The 17,158-nt window shown below is 48.9% G+C and overlaps 2 protein-coding genes across 9 annotated transcripts in view; one reads left to right on the forward strand and one right to left on the reverse strand.

The window, feature by feature from the left end:
* Positions 1–5,877, reverse strand: part of LOC135916345 (cytochrome P450 2J4-like) — a 29,416-nt gene extending 23,539 nt beyond the window's left edge. The window contains exon 1 of the mRNA XM_065449697.1: positions 5,366–5,877. The gene's annotated coding sequence lies outside the window, so the exon portion shown is untranslated. The remainder of the gene's footprint in view (positions 1–5,365) is intronic.
* LOC135916344 (fibulin-1-like) overlaps positions 1–17,158 on the forward strand; it is a 183,767-nt gene that overhangs the window by 26,798 nt on the left and 139,811 nt on the right. For 4 of the 8 annotated variants that reach the window (XM_065449685.1, XM_065449694.1, XM_065449695.1 and 1 more), the window contains exon 1: positions 869–1,196. In XM_065449685.1, the coding sequence (XP_065305757.1) occupies positions 1,112–1,196 (85 nt within the window). In that variant the 5' untranslated portion in view covers positions 869–1,111. Of the gene's footprint in view, positions 1–867; positions 1,197–3,990; positions 4,124–17,158 lie in introns of those variants that run through there. The other 4 variants (XM_065449692.1, XM_065449693.1, XM_065449686.1 and 1 more) reach the window with 3 other exon arrangements.

Genomic DNA, 17,158 nt, shown 5'->3' on the forward strand with positions numbered 1-17,158 from the left:
TCAATCAATCAATTCAGTATTTGCGTTCTTTTATTGCGAAGGCGGACGTAGGGTGGGGGAATGGATTGTAACTGTCTCGAAACCACTTGGTACTGGACAGTGCTGCACTTTGAATGTGCATATTCGTATAATCGCACCTTGCTGCTTATCCTCATCACCATTCCTCATTCCCCTTTCCTCCTCCCCTCCCCTCTTAGCAGAGCAGCAGGCTCGACCTCAGGCCAACCTCTCTACGTTTCTCAGAACATTCTCTTCTCTCTTCTCCCTCCGCGTACTTGGCGCCCACCGTGATGATCGCTCAGTGGTTATGACCTTCTGCTGCTGCTGAGCGCACGATCGCATTTCACATTACCGGCTGCGACAGCTGCATTCTTATGAGGGCAACAAGGTTCACGTACTGGTCTCGTGTGTGCTCGTCAGATTACCCCAGGTGGTCGAAATTAAACCGGAGTGCTTCACTATTGCGTGACTCATAATCAGATGGGGGTTCTGTCTTGTAAAAATCCAGAATTGAAAAAAAAAATTGCAAGGACGTTACCAGGGATTACACGCTAGACATGCGCATCAGACTAATATACGAAATTGTTTGTTGTGGGAAGAACAAGATGGATTCAAGGAGTACATACACGTGACTGGCGCTTTGAGTCACGGGAGAGGGGCAAATCGAAACAGTGAGCATTTGCTTTTCAGAAATTGGCGTTGATTCAGGTGCCAACGATGCAGGCGCAGGTGTCAGTGACAACTAAAACTTTCGTTTCGGATGCAAGATATGGGGCGCCGCTACCGCCACGCGAGACATGCGCCAAATGTAAGCAGGCAAGATAAGCCGGTGTCAGGTATAAAGTGGTAATGTAAGTTGGCACAGTTGTCCACACTTCTGTCACTGGGGCTGAATGCAAGGAAGTCGCTATCTGTGCGCTGTTGGTTGGTTTGAGAGACAACAATGCTTGCGGCCAGCGGAATCCAGAAGGACGCAAGGGCAACTCAGCATTAAGCCCTGTTACGTTGAACCTAGAAGCTGCTGCGTTATTAATCTTCCTTTGCTCTGCAGCCTCGCGCTCCAGAGCTCACGGCAGCAGCGTGGATACGTTAATGCCGCGTTCACACGGAAATGCGGGCCACGAACGAACAGCTTCGCGTCGGAACTCCAGCGGTGCGTCAGTCCTCTGCGCTCTGTGGTGCTTCGACCGAACAAGGTGAGGAAACTAAAAAGGAGTGGTTTCTGAGCATGGTGGCGAATTTGTTATGAGGGCATACGACATTTTTGAGTGTCAACACGTTAAGGGGAGTTGGGAATGCAGTCATGTGAGTCAAGGTAACTGACAACTTTGTGCCTTACGGCGTACCTTCTCCGGGAAGAGAGTTAAAGAAATGGTTTAATTAGAGGCTTTTTGTACAAAAAGCCCAAAGGAAAATGAAGACGGTTGCAATCATGTACGGTTGACAAACTGCCAACAAGGTTGTGATAAGCCGCGAAAAAGGTCACTGTGAGTTCAATTTTGTTCGTTTCCTTGCGAGCCCTCTCTTCTCACAGCCGCTTTGTTGTGTAGCAGCGGAAGCACGCATTCTTTAAACTCGCCTATTGTGGCAACGTGTGGCAACGACACCACAAGCGCTTGTGGTGTCGTCTTCTCGTCTCGTGTGTCGTTTACGTTTTGCGCTTTGTTAACACCAGGATGGAAAGCCAACAAGCCCAAGCTGCTATTCTAGCGAAGTACTTATATTGTTTCAGGTCGAGTGATGTGGTTTCCTGAGAGCAAAATAGTAATGCAAAAGTATGGCGTCGTAGGCACAATGCAGTTGCGGGGTTCTGTTACCACAAGGTTGTTGCGTAGAGAACAAAAGTGCCAACGAAAATAACGATAACGGAGGACCCGCCGCGATAGCTTAGCGGCTATGCGGTTGCTGTGCTGGGCTCGAGGTCACGCGTTCAATCCTGGCCGCGGCGGTCGCGTTTCCATGGGTCTAAATACAAGAAGGCTCGTGTGCTTAACCTAAATGCACGTGAAAGAATCCCGTGTAGTCATAATTAATCCGGATACACCGGCTACGGCGTGCCTCGTAATTAGATAGTGATTCTGCCGCGTAATAACCCAGAATTCGATTTGATTCAATTTTTAACATAACAGAGATTATTTAGTATGAGAGCTTGAGTGCTTAGTAAAAGACCTGTTACCTCTGCAGAGGAGACTCGCACATACTGCTAAACATAGTCGGTTGCAGGAAAAGGTACTCCCTATAAGCTATCTGTGCATGGTGAGCAATAGTATAAGCCCAACAGGCTGTAACAAATTGGAGCCATTAAGTATTACGTGGTGTTCTAGGCAGTACGCCTTCGTCAGATGAAAATGAAACCTTTTCACGCCGCACTTGGTATTATAATGACTAAACCAGGTTAATTTCTCAGAATGTACGTATTTTTTTCGCTGTGGTGTCCCTCCGAAGGCGCCAGCGAAGTGATTTATTTGATTATGCTGATATGAATCCGTTAAATAATGCCTGCTGTTGCCGAGAGATGCGCGACCGAAGCTTGAATCCGTGCAATAACATCAGAAAAAATATTAATAATAATAATATTTGGGGTTTTACGTGCCAAAACCACTTTATGATTATGAGGCACGCCGTAGTGGAGGACTCCGGAAATTTCGACCACCTGGGGTTCTTTAACGTGCACCTAAATCTAAGCACACGGGTGGGAAAAAATATTACGCAGGCAGTATCGGGGACGCAGCCGAAGTGGGGTACGAAAACGTCTCGCGCGTGCTTCTGAGGGTGTACACGCACTAGGAGACAAACGACATAACAAAATACCTAAGTTACATTTATTCACACATTACAAAGGTTACGTGCTTAACTTATGATATACAGCTATAGGGTGTACTATACTCTAATCTGGCATTCGTGCTCGCTTCCTATGAGTAGGGGTGCCGGCCGTGGTCAGAGGTGGTGGGCACGAATTGGCATCCCTCTGTCTTGCTGCCCGGGTCTGTACGTGTCGAACTCGAGGGCGCAATAGCCGAGCAACCATCTAACTTGTGCAACAAATTGTACACTTGTATGCGTCATAACTCCGGTGAGCGCCAGATTGAATTTGATGGATTATACCTATTATGGAAGAGTAAGCGACCTCAAACGTGATTACTCCCGATCGAATCGACAAACGTACTGCCGAGCTATGCGCAAGGTAAATATACCAATGGTAGTGAAGCTTCTATAGAAGCCCATACGCTTGAAACATGGTGGTTGCTGGGCGGTTCTTGCCATCTGTGTCATCTGTGCCATCTGTGTGACGAGCGGATACTCCAGGTCGATAAAAAATAATGGGACGCCATATCCGTTAATAACACAAGTGGAGCCATATTGCTCTCAAGGGCACGAAACTTGTTTTGCTGGCCTGTCATTAAAACTATATTCATCTGTCCCGCAATTCGACTCGATGGACATTTCGATCTTTCAACGTGGAAGGCGATGTCAGCCGTACGGATATCGAAACTGGACCCCTGCACCAAACATACTTTCTCCGGGGGCCGACGAAAGCTTTGGTTGCAGAGCGCTGGCCGCATCCTCCGGCGCCAAGCCCGCGGGGCAGCGTATACCCGCCCCAGTGCAGCTAATCTGGTGGCCGTAGCTGACTAATTTTTACCGAACAGGTTATAGAAGGTGAAATCGTGCGCGCTATATAATTTACACAAACGCTGACAAGCAGAACAACGCACCGGGTGAGGTATTGAAAAAGGTGAACTTTATGTATAAGAGCGCGCCTTTACGCGCATTTCCAGAGCTGCACTGCAGTGCAACTGGTGGCGGCGTCAACGTTCCCTTCAATAGTGAGCGCTGAAAAAGAGGTATTGATTGATAACGATAAAGCAAAATATAGTTTTCTTCTTTCCTCGGCATGCGTATATAAAATTGATTATAAATTTTATTTTCGCTGAATGAATCGAACTGTGTCTCGTATGAATTAAAAAAACGCTTTTTTTTCTTTCTCAGGGCTTGTTTCCTCCACACATAGTCGAACTGTAATCGCTACTCCAATAACCACTCTTGCTGACGTTGAACCGCTTTTCGCCCGAAGATTCGCGGCCTGTTTGGATCGACCTCGCTATGCCTACCTGAATGCCGAGTGAGTAATTAGTTCCGATTTGCGCCATTTGTGGCGCGACAACGACACCATCTGTGTGCGACCCACGCGTGATCGAATAATGGCTTCTTTTCTCCAACAATTATACTAAAGCGAGTGGGTAATACAGTACAGCGAATATATCAGCTATAATATTATAACATGTTTCCAGTAGATGCGGTCTTAGCAAGAAACCTGCTCACCGAACTGAAAGGCTTCTTACGTAAAAAAAGAAAGAAGTTACAGCTCGGTTTTAATGCGACACTTCACGCATTTTTCTAGGCCTGTCTACCTGCCTATCTCTCTAACCATTTTTTCCGGCAACTTGGGTCAGTGGATAGTCGATAGCCCAGTGGTTGCATCATCAAGCTGCTGTAATGAGGGAATCGGGTTCGCTAGCAGTCGCCGGGCCAACTTGGGTCACGGCTATGTGACACTGCGTATATGCACCGCTCATCATTTAATCCGCTTCATGCTAACTTGTGTTACTGGGTATGTGCTACTGTTTACGCACCGCACTTCAATGAACCTTTATGATGTCAATTTGTGTCAATGGGCATGTGCAACTGTGTATGCGCCGTTCTTCAACAAAAAAAAAACATTTATATTTCTCAGGTGGTGGGCGGAGACTAACACCCGTCGTAAAAATTCGGATGGCGCAGCCTGTTCAGCAAGCAACGAGAGAGCAACCTGGTCACATACACTGCATACGTGGCGCGTTTTTTTTTTTTTTTTGAGGTTGCAATACGGTGTGTCGATACATTGCTTCAGTGCCCATCGCATTAACGTCAGCATTCATCGTGGGATGGGTTTTGCAAGATACTTGCTATTGCTGGATATTTTTGCGCTTTTGATGCCACAAAGGAAAGACGTTACGACAACAAAGGGTTTGCGGTGTTTTCCGCGCGGTAACTGCGCTACCTCACGCGGCGTCGAATTCCGTGCAAGCCGCGATAACAGGCAAACATTTTAAGCGCGCAACCAGACGGTTAGAGAAGACGGTAGACGCACGCGCGCTCGTGTGTCCCCCGGCTTGTATCACCGTCCTCGTCTTGTTGTGCGCTTACAGCGTTTAGTCATGTCTTACCAACACGCCCAAACAACCACATCCGCAATAATAGAATCGTGAGCGCCTCTTTCGCGTAACGCGGGTGTTGTTAAAATAGTTTCCGCAAATGCTAGGGCAATACAAGCCGAAAACTGCGCGTGAACGTCCCGAATTGTCCTGGTGTTAATTCAGCTCACCGCAAACGTCACGATTTCACACGCAGGGCTGCGCAGTTCCAGTACTGAGTGGGAAAGCAGCTCCGCTTCTAGCTGCGCACCCGGAGAACAGGAATTCCCGCGGCGCCGAGAGGAGCGCACTTGAAGAAAAAGGAGACACCGACTCCCACGATAGCGACGCGTAGATAACGTATCTGACACAAAATTGAGGTCATTCGTCATTGTCGCGTGTGAGCTAGGTCGCGTTGGTGTAAACATGTGCGCTGCTTCTTAGTTGAGCGACCTTTTCATCAGTCCCGTGATGTAGGGAGGAAAGTAAGGAGAGGCAAGCTGGAGTCTTGCTTGTAGTCAACTCGGCAGTTTTTAACGCGACTGCGTTAAGGGCCCCGGGTCGCAGAAAATCAGGTGTTGGCGTCCGGCGCCTGCGTCCCCGTGAGCGAGAATTTTCGTATATATGTTTAGGTATATGTATGTGCCGCGCCTTGTTATATGACACGCTATATATGTGGGCTATATTGCCACACCATTCTGTCACCAAAGTTGCCCATACCTTGTCTTACATTCTTTACAATGTTATTCCTCGGAATTTTGAAAATGACAGCCCACAAACAAATGTCATGAAAAGAAACAGCGGTACTTCTACGTTAAATCTTTTCGGACTGAAATAATGAATGTGCTAAACGATAACAAAAGCCCGAAAATTATGTAATACTTTTTGGCGCGTCTGTGCACTACCTCGAGGATCGGCCCAGGCGAGACGCCGCGTTTCTACCAAAAAGCTCGCCTTCGTGCATAGCGTTCGCCGCCAGCGTTTCCCGATAAACATTACAGTTACATAAGCTGCAGTTGCTGGCAAGCGTGCGAAATAGTTGGGGAACTTTGAATGCTATAGCGTTCCACTCTTAAAGGCGAAGCTTAGCACCCTCCGATTTTTGAGCGACTTCGCGTACCGCTGGCAAGACCTTTAGGAAGCGATGTTGATTTGGTCGGTGCGATTTGGAACAACTGGTAGGGAAGGTACAGCCAATTCTGAACACATATTCTCGCGTGAAGAACGAGAGGGAGTAAGGGATAGGAAGGCGTCGACCGGAAGAGCGGGCCCCTAGTGAGCTCCTCTTGGCCAGGGCAAAGGGAAAAAGGTATAGAAAGGTGCAGTTGGCCATGCAATATATACAGGATGTCGTCCCATGTAACTTGCAAGGTCGATTGAAGCGGGTTGCGAAGATTCGGGCGAAAAGCGGTTGGGAACCAATTGCCGCTGACATCGGCAAGGGTGGTTATTGGAGCAACGAACGATGCGCGACTAGGTGAGAAGGGAATAAACACTCTTCAAGAAAGAATGCTTGGTTAAAAACAAGACACATTGTGATTTCATTCATCAAAAAATGAATTTCCTAATCAAAATTGTATACATGTCGTGAGGAAAAAAATTCAACTCTCTCATTTTATCATTAACACTAAATAGACTTTTACAGCGGCCTGTAAGAAAAGGGGCGTTCACTCAGCTATCAAATAAAATGCAGTAAAGCTCTTGTAGTGTGAAGAATAGCGCGTTATTAAAGTTATGAAGGCTCCGCTACGTAACTGGAGCCAAAGTATTTAAATATGCGAGTGCCACGTAGCCGGACACAACCAGGATACTGTTGTTTACCTTCGAAGCCGGAATATTTTTTGTCTTTCGCATTAGTAACAGCAACGAGGCGGTGTACGTAGACGCGGCGCGATATGGAGGAGGGAGAAGCGCGCACGCGATAGCGGTTGTAGACCGCTCGGGTAGGTGCCTCGCGAGCGCCACGGTGACCACGGGACACACGGAAGCGGCCGAAGAAGCCGCGATAGCCCTAGCGCTCGTCGCGGTGCCGAACGCTGCGATCGTGATCAGCGACTCGCAGGCGGCAATCCGCGGCTTCGCGCGCGGTCGTGTCTCGCGGGAAGCGGCCCGCATACTCCAAATTTCTGACGACGGCGACTCGTCATCGCCCTCACAACCCCAAAATTCTACGGTCTTCCTCCTCTGGACCCCGGCACACACCGATGTTCCGCTAGCGGGAAACGAGGCGGCCCACGCCACGGCTCGAGGTCTCACACGCCGAGCCGCCGCTGATTATGTGGCCGCCTCCGCCCCCGAGAGCGGGGCATCGGATCTGCCGGATCGGGACACTACAACAGAAACACAGCAACAAGAAACACACTGGGCGTGGGGCGATCGCCTAACCACGTTCAGAGACCTCACCCAACACTACAGACTCGAAAGACGCAGATTCCCGCCACCACACGATAAACTGAACAGGAACGAGGCCGTGACGTTACGCTTGCTCCAGACACACACCTACCCTAGCCCCGCTATCTTACACCACTGCTATCCGCGTTTGTACCCAACAGACGCGTGTAAAACATGCGGACGCAGAGCAACACTGCGACACATGCTCTGGGAGTGTACCGGCAACAACGGTAATCAAAGCAGCTCCGTTGGCGACGCGTCCATAATCGCGGCTGTTGCCAGAGTAGAAGGCTCGAGCTCCGTTCTTCCCGACGCCGCCCCGGATGCGGGAGCCGCCGGGGACCTTCTCCGTAGGCGTCGCCGCCGCTGGGAGGCGGCTATCAGAAGTTCAGAGCTGGCAGACCAGCTCTGGGCCGTCCGGCAAGCCGAAGATGCCGCTCGAGTCCAAGAACTTCGAGCCGTCACCTGAGGCCACCACATCAAGACCTGCCGGACTATTCTTTACTAAAGTTTCTTCTTCTTCTTCTTCTTCTTTCGCATTAGTACATAATTAGGTATTATTACTTAATTACCTTTTCAAGTATATAATCAGAAAATTGTGCCACGCGACTAGTCGCGTGGTACTTTCTGCCTGCTCTTGCGGGCTTAATTCTTTCAGGCCGGGAAAGAGCTCTTCTGTAGCACGTAAAGGGCAACAGAAAGGTGGATAAGGAATTCTTCATGATAGCGTAGATTTTTCTGGCGGACAGTATTGCCACGATTATAATATATGACGACTTAATTAAATAAAAACTAATTATGTAATTGTGTAACTAGGCGAGGTAAAAAATATGATCTGAATTGCCCCAAGCGACGGCATACACTACCGCGGTTCTCTACAGCTACCTGGCACACGCATATATTTGCATTTTGACGCAAGTTACGTGGGACACCCTGTGAACAACGAGCCACGAATACGAAGTATCCGCACTAAGCGCTGTGCGGATACTAGGCGGTAAAGCAGCAATCATGGAGTTAATTAAGGACACTGCTGAGAGACGAATTGTTGATTGTTGGGGAGGAACCTGGCCTAGATGTACGCAAGGAAATGCTAAAATCGGAATTATTGGAGCTAATTTCCGAAAAGGCCAGTGAGGAAGAAATTGAAATGAGGTTTGAACTTCTGAAAAAAAGAGAGAAACGGGACAGAGAAAAAGAAGAACGGGAAAGAGAAAGAGAAGAACAGGACAGACAGAGAGAGGAACACGATAAAGATAGCGAGTTAAGAAAAATTCAGCTTGAACTTGAAAGCAAACGTTTGGAGTTGTCTCAAGGAAGGGAAGGCGCTCTGGGACGATCAAGTGAGGCAGAATCGTACCGCTTCGACAGGCTATTAAAGCCATTTGAGGTCGGGACCGACATAGGCTTGTTCCTAAGCAATTTTGAAAGGACTTGCGAAAAGATGAACTTCGGACCGAGTACATGGCCACAGCAGTTGCTGTCTATGCTGCCGTGTGAGGCGGCGGAAGTAATCGCCAGACTGAGTGCACAGAATGCATATGATTATGCAAAAGTTAAGGCTAGTGTCCTGAATAAATACTGCCTTTCAGCCGAAGCTTTTCGGCAAAGGTTTAGGAGCACAGGCAAGAAAGATAGCGAGGGATATCCGGAGTTTGCATATAGCTTAAAGGCCAACCTAGTTGAATGGCTGAAAAGCGCGGAAGCGTACGACAGCAGAGACATGATCATAGAATGCACTTGTCTAGAGCAGTTTTACAAAACCATCCCCCAAGCTGTGAAACTGTGGGTGCAAGACAGAGGGAATGTAGACACTGTGGAAAGGGTGGCTGTCCGAGTCTGTGCGCCTGCACAGACTCGGACAAAACAATGGGTCAAGCCTGAAACATATGTCTGGGCTAACTTCTCGGAGCAACGCGCAGAGCACGAAAGCAGCAGTTATGGGGTGCACCGTAATAATTGTGACTGTCCGCGGTTCTTTAGCATGCTCTGAAAGCAAGGCTGCGCGAGCTTACGTCCGCGCTTACACACCTCCTGCACCCCGGGCCATCTCGGTTCGCACTGGCAGGCAGGCAGGCAGGGCAGGGCAGGGCAGGGCAGGGCAGGGCAGGGCAGGGCAGGGCAGGGCAGGGCAGGGCAGGGCAGGGCAGGGCAGGCGGGCCTGGCTGGCTGTCTGGCTGGCTGGCTGAAGCCGATCACCGTGGCCGGGCGCAGCCCTCCTCGTTCCAGGACGTGCTTCAGCACCTTGCCCACGCAGGACGTAAGCGAGATGGGCCGGAGCTTGTCCGTGCCCGGCGGCTTCCCCGGCTTTGGGATCAGGATGGTCTTGGCTGTCTTCCACTGCTTTGGCAGCGCGCCCGCTCTCCAGCACTTTCTGAAATATTTTGCGAGGTTCTCAATCGAGCCGTTGTCGAGGTTCTTGAGCGCCTTGTTCGTGACGAGGTCCGGGCCTGCTGCCGACCGGCTGTTGAGGTCGTGCAGGGCTGCGCGTACCTCCTCGACGTCGATGTCACGATCGAGCTTCGCGTTAGGTAGGACGCCGTACGGCGCGTGTTGTTCGGTGGGTGTAGTCGGCAGGTATTTGTCATTAATGCACCTGGTGACTTCGGCGCCGTGTACCGAGGCCGCCCCATGTACGAGCCTGGCGAGTCTGTCCCTTTGGTGCAACTTGGTCTTGGTTTCGTCGAGCAGGTGCCGCAGCAGGTTCCACGTCTTCGCGCTGTGCATCTGCCCGTCTGCCGCTTTGCAGATCTCGCTTTACTGTTACGTGCAGAGCGTGTGGCAATGCTTCTCGATCGCTCGGTTGAGCTCCGCCCCCTTCTTTCTGAGTCTGCGGTTAAGCCGTTCTTTCTTCTAGCGATTGAGTATCGACTGTTTGGCTTCGATGAGATGCGCAAGCCGGTTGTCTACTTTGTCCATCTCCGCGCCCGTTTCAATTTCTTTGGTCGCGTCGCGTACTCTCTTGGTGATTTCGGCCGTCCATGAGTTGATGTCTTCGATCTAGTCGCCACCGTCTCTCTTCTGGCTTCTAGCGTCTCGGAAGGCATCCCAGTCTATCCGTCTATGTGTTTTGATGGTGGTGTCGTTGTGTTCTTGTATGCCAATTTCCACGATGGTGTGGTCGCTGCCGAGGTCGGTCCCCGTGTTTCTCCAGGTGATCGCGCTCCGGATGTCGTTCTTGACGAACGTGAGGTCCAGACTAGTGTCCCGGGACACGGAGTTAACGATTCTCGTCGGATGCGTCGGGTCCGTGATGAGAGTGGAGTCCAGTTCTGTGGCATCTTGGTACATGTCGCGGCCCTTTGCTGTCTACTTGTTGTAGCCCCAGGCATGGTTCATCGCGTTGAAGTCGCCGTACGCGATCAGCGTGTTGCGGCTCACTGCGGTGTTGGCTCTATGCAGTAATGTCTTGAATCTCTGTTTTCACCGCGATGGGTTGCTGTAGACGTTGAGCAGAAATATGCTTCCTTTTCTTTTCTTGCGCGGGATGATTTTGGTGTCTGTGTGTTAGATCTTGACATTGCTTTGCAGCTCGTGTTCGACGAACGTGAGTCCTTTCCTGACCAGAGTACACAGGCCTCTCCCGTCGGGCGTTCTCTTGTGCACTCTGTAGCCGGGGAGCGACGGTGCGTCGGTTAGTGTTTGTTGTAATAGTATAACGTCCGGCTTGCGCGCGGCATGTGGGATGTGCTGTTGGAAGACTGCTTTTTTCCTTCCGAGGCCGCGACAGTTCCACTGCCCCGCTGTTGCACCTGCTGCTGCTGCTGTTGCGTTGGTCGCCATGATTGCGTTGGCGTGTACGGGGCTCCCTAATTGGGTGCATGTTGCGCGAAGAGGGGCGCAAACGTCGGGTGGTTTACCATCGGCTGTAGCGTCCTTTCGATGTAGGCGAATCTGTTCGTGTTCTCGGCTTGGTAGGTTTCCATTGTTTGTTTCATTGCTGTCACTGCTGCGATGTTCGCCGTGATTAGCTGTTCCGGTTTGGTGAAGGTCGCTTCGAATTTCGCTTCGAGGTCGCCGATGCGATCATTTTCTGCTTGCTTGCGCGTGGCTTCGACGGCTCGCTTCTTCGGTGCCGGTTTCTCTACGGCAGTCTTCTGGGTGCTCGTGGTTGTTTCCTCGGTCTTGCTTGTGCTTGGCGTGGGTCTCTGTAGAGGCTCGCTGTTGCATTGCAGCAATTGACGGATCTCGGCGATCTCTCTCGTGAGGTTGTCGATGGTCGTTCGCAACGCCGCGTTTTCTTGTCTTTGGGTCTCATTTGCTTCTCGCACCTTGTTCAGATCTTTCTTCGTGGCTTCGGTGATTTTCTGTGCGTTCTTTATATTGCTCCCTTTCGCTGCGTCGACCCAGCTCACTCGCTCACGTGATGTGACCTTTTCCAGCTGAGGCTTCTCTTGCAGCAGCTACTGTCGCTGGATTTAGGCACGCGGTTCTGCAATGGGGTCCTTGACTTTCGCGCAGCTGGCGGCTTGTCGAGTGGCGGGAGATCGCTCTCCAACAGGAACTGGCGTTCGGCCTGTCGGCGCTCCCATTGTCACTTGCACACTACGTAGGGGATATTGTATTTCGATTTGTACATTCGGTTTCCGGTCGGGTGTTCGTCCCCGCACAACTTACATTTCGGGATACATCGATGGTCTTCTGTAGGGTTCGCGAGTCCGCAGGCCAGGCACGTCTTGATTATGGGGGTCGGGCACACGTCCTTGCGGTGTCCCACTCGGCCGCACTGCTGGCAAACTTCGATCTGTTTCCTGTGGAGGTAACTCCACAGGAATCAGGGTAACTGCGTATCGGACGAAGTTCGGTACCTTGGGTCCCTGGAACACCACGATCGCAGTGGTCGTGCTGCCAATCCTCGTTGCGCCCACTGCTAGCAGGTTCCTCTCGTTGACGATGTTCCTACCTAGCTCGTCGGCGCTCGCGTCGATGGGGATGCCTCTGACGGCGCCCTTTATGGTGTCGTGAGGTGCCGTGCCATATGCATTGACCTCGTAGGGTTTGCCTTGAATAGAGATTTCCTGGATTTTAGCGTACCTAGCCTTGTTGTCTTCGTTCAGTGTACTGACGACCATGATGTTCTGTTGCGTGTTGGGGCAGATGGTGTCCGCGGTGCTTTCCTCGCTCGTGATCTTGGCCGTGGCGAGTATGGCCGCAGCGACGGTGGTGGTTCGGTCTTGACGATGTCCAGTCCCCCTCTGGGTCTGACGACTATCTTGCTTTTTTCCAGTGGCATGCGTGCTGCCTTGATGACCGAGGCTCTGACGCTGTTGTTGAATTTCAACTTCGTGCTTATTTGACTCCCGCCGGGTCCGTCGAGCTTGCCGCTGGCGGGTGTTCGCTGGCACAGCCTCTTTCGATAAGCAAGTTATTACGTCCGATGCCTCCCCAGGAAGCCCAGGGATCGCTCAATGCTATTCCGTTCGCACACGTGCTCAAATTTCACGAGGTATTTGGCCATATCCTCTCCGACGACAAAGGCTGGAAGTTGATCGCGTATTCTTGGACCGTTAGAAGTGAGACTAGGCGCCGGCGAGCTATTTCGGGTCTCCAACTCTTTCATTTTAAGCTCGTGCTCTCGACGCTCCTTCTCTTTCCTCCTAGCAACGTTCCTTCTCCCTCTTTTCCTCCTGGCGACGTTCCTTTTCTGCCTGCCGCTCCCGGCGTTGATTGATATCCGCCCAGGTCTCTTCGGCTTCCTCAGCCGTTATGTCCCCAGTCCTCATGACCTCAAGGATTGCATTCTTTCTTTTGGTTGAGCCCAACTCAATGCCCAGCTCCTCACAAATTTGGAGAAGTCACACTGTCCTCCTGCTTTTTACCCTTTTTGAATATACCTGCCATACGCTACTATAATGCTACTAGTAAGACATCCGCAGGTATTTCACACACTACCCTGTTTACCCCCTCAGCATCCCCTGGTTTTCAAAACACTCTCACTAGGCTTGAAGCACAAGGTTAACACAATGCAACACCAAATCCTTCCCTAAGCTACTATAGCCTGTGTCAGAGAAAGTCTGGTGTTTGAGGTAAACTTCAGGCACTCACCGCGCCGAGGTAGCCGATGCCGGTCAATCGCGTAGCTGCCATCCACTGTTACGACTTTCCACCGCTGCCACCACTATTAGGACTTTGAGGTGGTCCCGTAGCGCTCGTCACCCGTTTCGTGACGGAGCGTTGGTAGCGAAGACTCCGAGTCAGGCGTCGGTGAGAATAACAAAAGGGACTTTATACACTATTAGCCCCGAGAACGAACACGAGCGGCGCTGCGAGCGCCGCTCGCGTGACGTCAGGGCACGGACTCGCGCCTGTCGTCTGCTACAGTTCGTGCGTTGTACGGGCGCTTTCTGCGGTGTTTTCGTTTGTTCGCCCTCGTTCTCTCTGCTTGTATACTTATGGTGGTCGTCTCAAATATATTTTTACGACGTCTTCCTTTGCGAACATTTATTCAAAGAGCTAATTTCTTAGACAACAATGCAGCTCTCGAAGGCAACGCTACAGTGCCAGCCGAAGCTACGCAGACCAGCCCATTGCGGGTTTTTCATGCGCGGATAGACAATCGCAAAAGCATAGCATATAGGAATCCAGTTATGATACCATACCTGCCGCGGTGCAACAAGTATGTCACAAAGCTGGCTATATATGACTTCTACAGCAGTTACGTTGATTTTATTCCGCTAAAATAGGTTTGCTCACGACGAGTAGTTCATGGTATAATATCGAATTTTTGCATTTCCTCACAGAAACGCTCGGCAGTAGCACGGGGACTTAACTAATACTGGAGCTTAGATTCTACACGCCTCACTTGCTTCTTTAACTGCCTGTCAACATTAGGCGGTTCTTCACGTGTTTATTTTTTTTAAGCGGCGGAAATTTGAAGTAAAGTTAATGAAGGCTTACAGCTATTTACAGAGTACAAATAGGAATGTACCAATATATATTTCCTTTTCCGTGTTACACGTTCAACTCACCTCTTTAGGGCGCGTTTGTTAATGATTAATAATGTAAGTTATGTTCCTCTTTTTTTGTCTATATTACCAAGTGTATATTATTTATTTATTTCAATGCCGCAGTGTGTTTTGCACTGTTATTGTGGAAATATTTCACTGTTCTTTCATATATTGTATAACTGCAATGTTTTATGGCCACTATATAAATGTAATTTATATGGCGCTTGATGTGTTACCCCGTGCAGCCATATTGTACCTAAGGGGGTGAGGTTACCTCAAGCCGCGTCTGTGCGACTTTTTTCCCTCATCCACCTCCACTTACCACTCCTCTGTACATGTGTGTGTGTAAATGGAAATTAATAAATCAAATCAAACTCACTTGAGAAATTTACTGGTGCTTGCTGCTTGAGGAATATACATGACGAATCTGTTTGGCGAACTGACACAGGCTGCTCAGCCCAATTTTTTTAGTGAAGTATACCTGCTGGACCGCATAGCTGCAGCCAGAAAGAAGTCGAAGCGTCAATGATTAGTAGTATGGGACATATTGAAGATATCGAAATTCCCCCCGTGGAGGGTCAGAAATCAAGTGAAAGTATATGCAAGGCTTGTGGTGCTTTCTTTATGAATGTTTGCGATTGGATTGGAGCAAACTTAATTTGCCTGCAAGGTTCTCTTTTATGTACCGACGAAGCGAATAGTTATCCGTTTGTATAATTGAATAACGCTGGATCGAGACATGGTGAGACAGAAGGTGCTTGAATTTTCCTTTTGTATACAGGAAATCTAAGCTGCGGTGTAGTAGCTCGAGAATACTTTAGCCATTCCACTTGGCGCTGTAAAAAACATGCTTTATGGTTTTAATTCGAAGTTGCAGTGAACTGATGGGTTTCGCGAACATAGCGTGCCTCGCCATACGGACAGTCGATTGATACCGTTACGTGATCAGGGGTGTGCCATATTGTCGATAAAGGCTACTGAGGGCCACTATGATACATTTCATCACTTTCAATTGAGTGGCTCTCGATCTTAACAGCGAAACTTTTCTCTCAGGTGATTGCTACTATGGTGTTTGTGAATTAACTATGTAAATACTCTACATGACGCGCCGTCGTGTTAGCAGCCATTAGCAATTCGTTTTTAGGAGGCCTGTTTCAGAGGGGGATGAAAGTAGCAGCAAACTTTTTCATAAGAAATGCGCGCCTAACTATTTTTTTACGCATTAATGAATGGCCATATTTGAATAGAACAACACACCAGAGTAATAGGAATCATGATGAGAGCTTCGCTGGGCAGTGTCTTTCTAAAATCAGATAACATGTTGACGCCAATTAACAAATTTTTCTTCCACGTAAAATGCAATGCCTCTCATAGCTAAATACTAAAGGAATGTTAAATGTTTAGCGAAGCATCATACACAACTTCGCGCGTTGAATTTGCAGAATTTATTTTTTTAGTCAAAATTTATTTATTTATTTATTTATTCAGTTTACCCTACAGGCTCGGAGGAGCATTGAGTAGGGGGGGTTACAGAAAAATGACAAATAATTAACGCAAAGAAGGGAACTGCATAGTAAGAGAAACAAATACGTTTGTACATTGGAAAAAAAAGAAAAGAACACTGTTAAACATTGGAAAAATACATACAAATTCAAGGAAATACAATGGAAAACAAAGTCCAAAAACAATACAAAGGCGAATACAATACAAAGTCGTACAAAAAAGTCAAAGGAACTTGTGAAGTTCCAAATGTTCACGAAATTTCGCAGGATCTTTTATTGAAACAATATTATTTGGAAGGCTATTCCACAGTGCGATGGCGCGCGGTAATGCAGAGTTATTGAATGACTGTGTGCGGCCAAAAATGCGCCTGAAACTGAGATGATTATGAAGTCGAGTAGATGTGCGAGAAGGAGTTTGAAGCGACAGGCGGCTGGACCATGAGTTATAGTAGTATTTATGAAAGAGGCATAGGAGAGCAACGGAGCGGCGGGAATCCAAGTCCGGCAGGAGAACATCGCGTTTAATTTGGGTAATGCTAGATTGACGACTGTAGTTAGAAGTTATAAAGCGGGCAGCACGATTTTGGATGGATTCCAATTTATCTATTAGGTATTGTTGATGAGGAGACCAGATCGAAGAAGCGTATTCAAGTTGAGGGCGTACAAAAGTTTGGTAGTCCTGTTGACGGATGGTAGATGGCGAGAGGTGCAGATGACGACGTAAAAACCCTAACGTTCTGTTAGCCTTAGCGCATATTTTCTCGATGTGAAAGCTCCAGGCTAGGTTAGTAGAAAAATGAACGCCAAGATATTTGTAAGTAGAGTCACGGGGAACTTCCGATGAGCAGATTTTGTAAGGGAAATTATGATATGATTTCGTACGAGTGAAGGAAAGAACGCAGCACTTAGATGTGTTAAGTGTCATTTGCCAACGGTCGCACCACTGATTAACTAGGTGAAGGTCATTTTGCAAAGTTAGGTGATGATTATGACAGTTAATTGTTCTGTAAATGACACAATCATCCGCAAAGAGTCGTATGCAGGAGGAAATGTTGCTCGGTAAATCATTTATAAAGATTAGGAAAAGAAGAGGGCCTAGCACACTACCCTGGGGTACACCTGATGTTACAACAGACGTGGAGGAGTT

Source organism: Dermacentor albipictus, chromosome 5 (assembly GCF_038994185.2).
Source record: "Dermacentor albipictus isolate Rhodes 1998 colony chromosome 5, USDA_Dalb.pri_finalv2, whole genome shotgun sequence".
Taxonomy (NCBI): Eukaryota; Metazoa; Arthropoda; class Arachnida; order Ixodida; family Ixodidae; genus Dermacentor; species Dermacentor albipictus.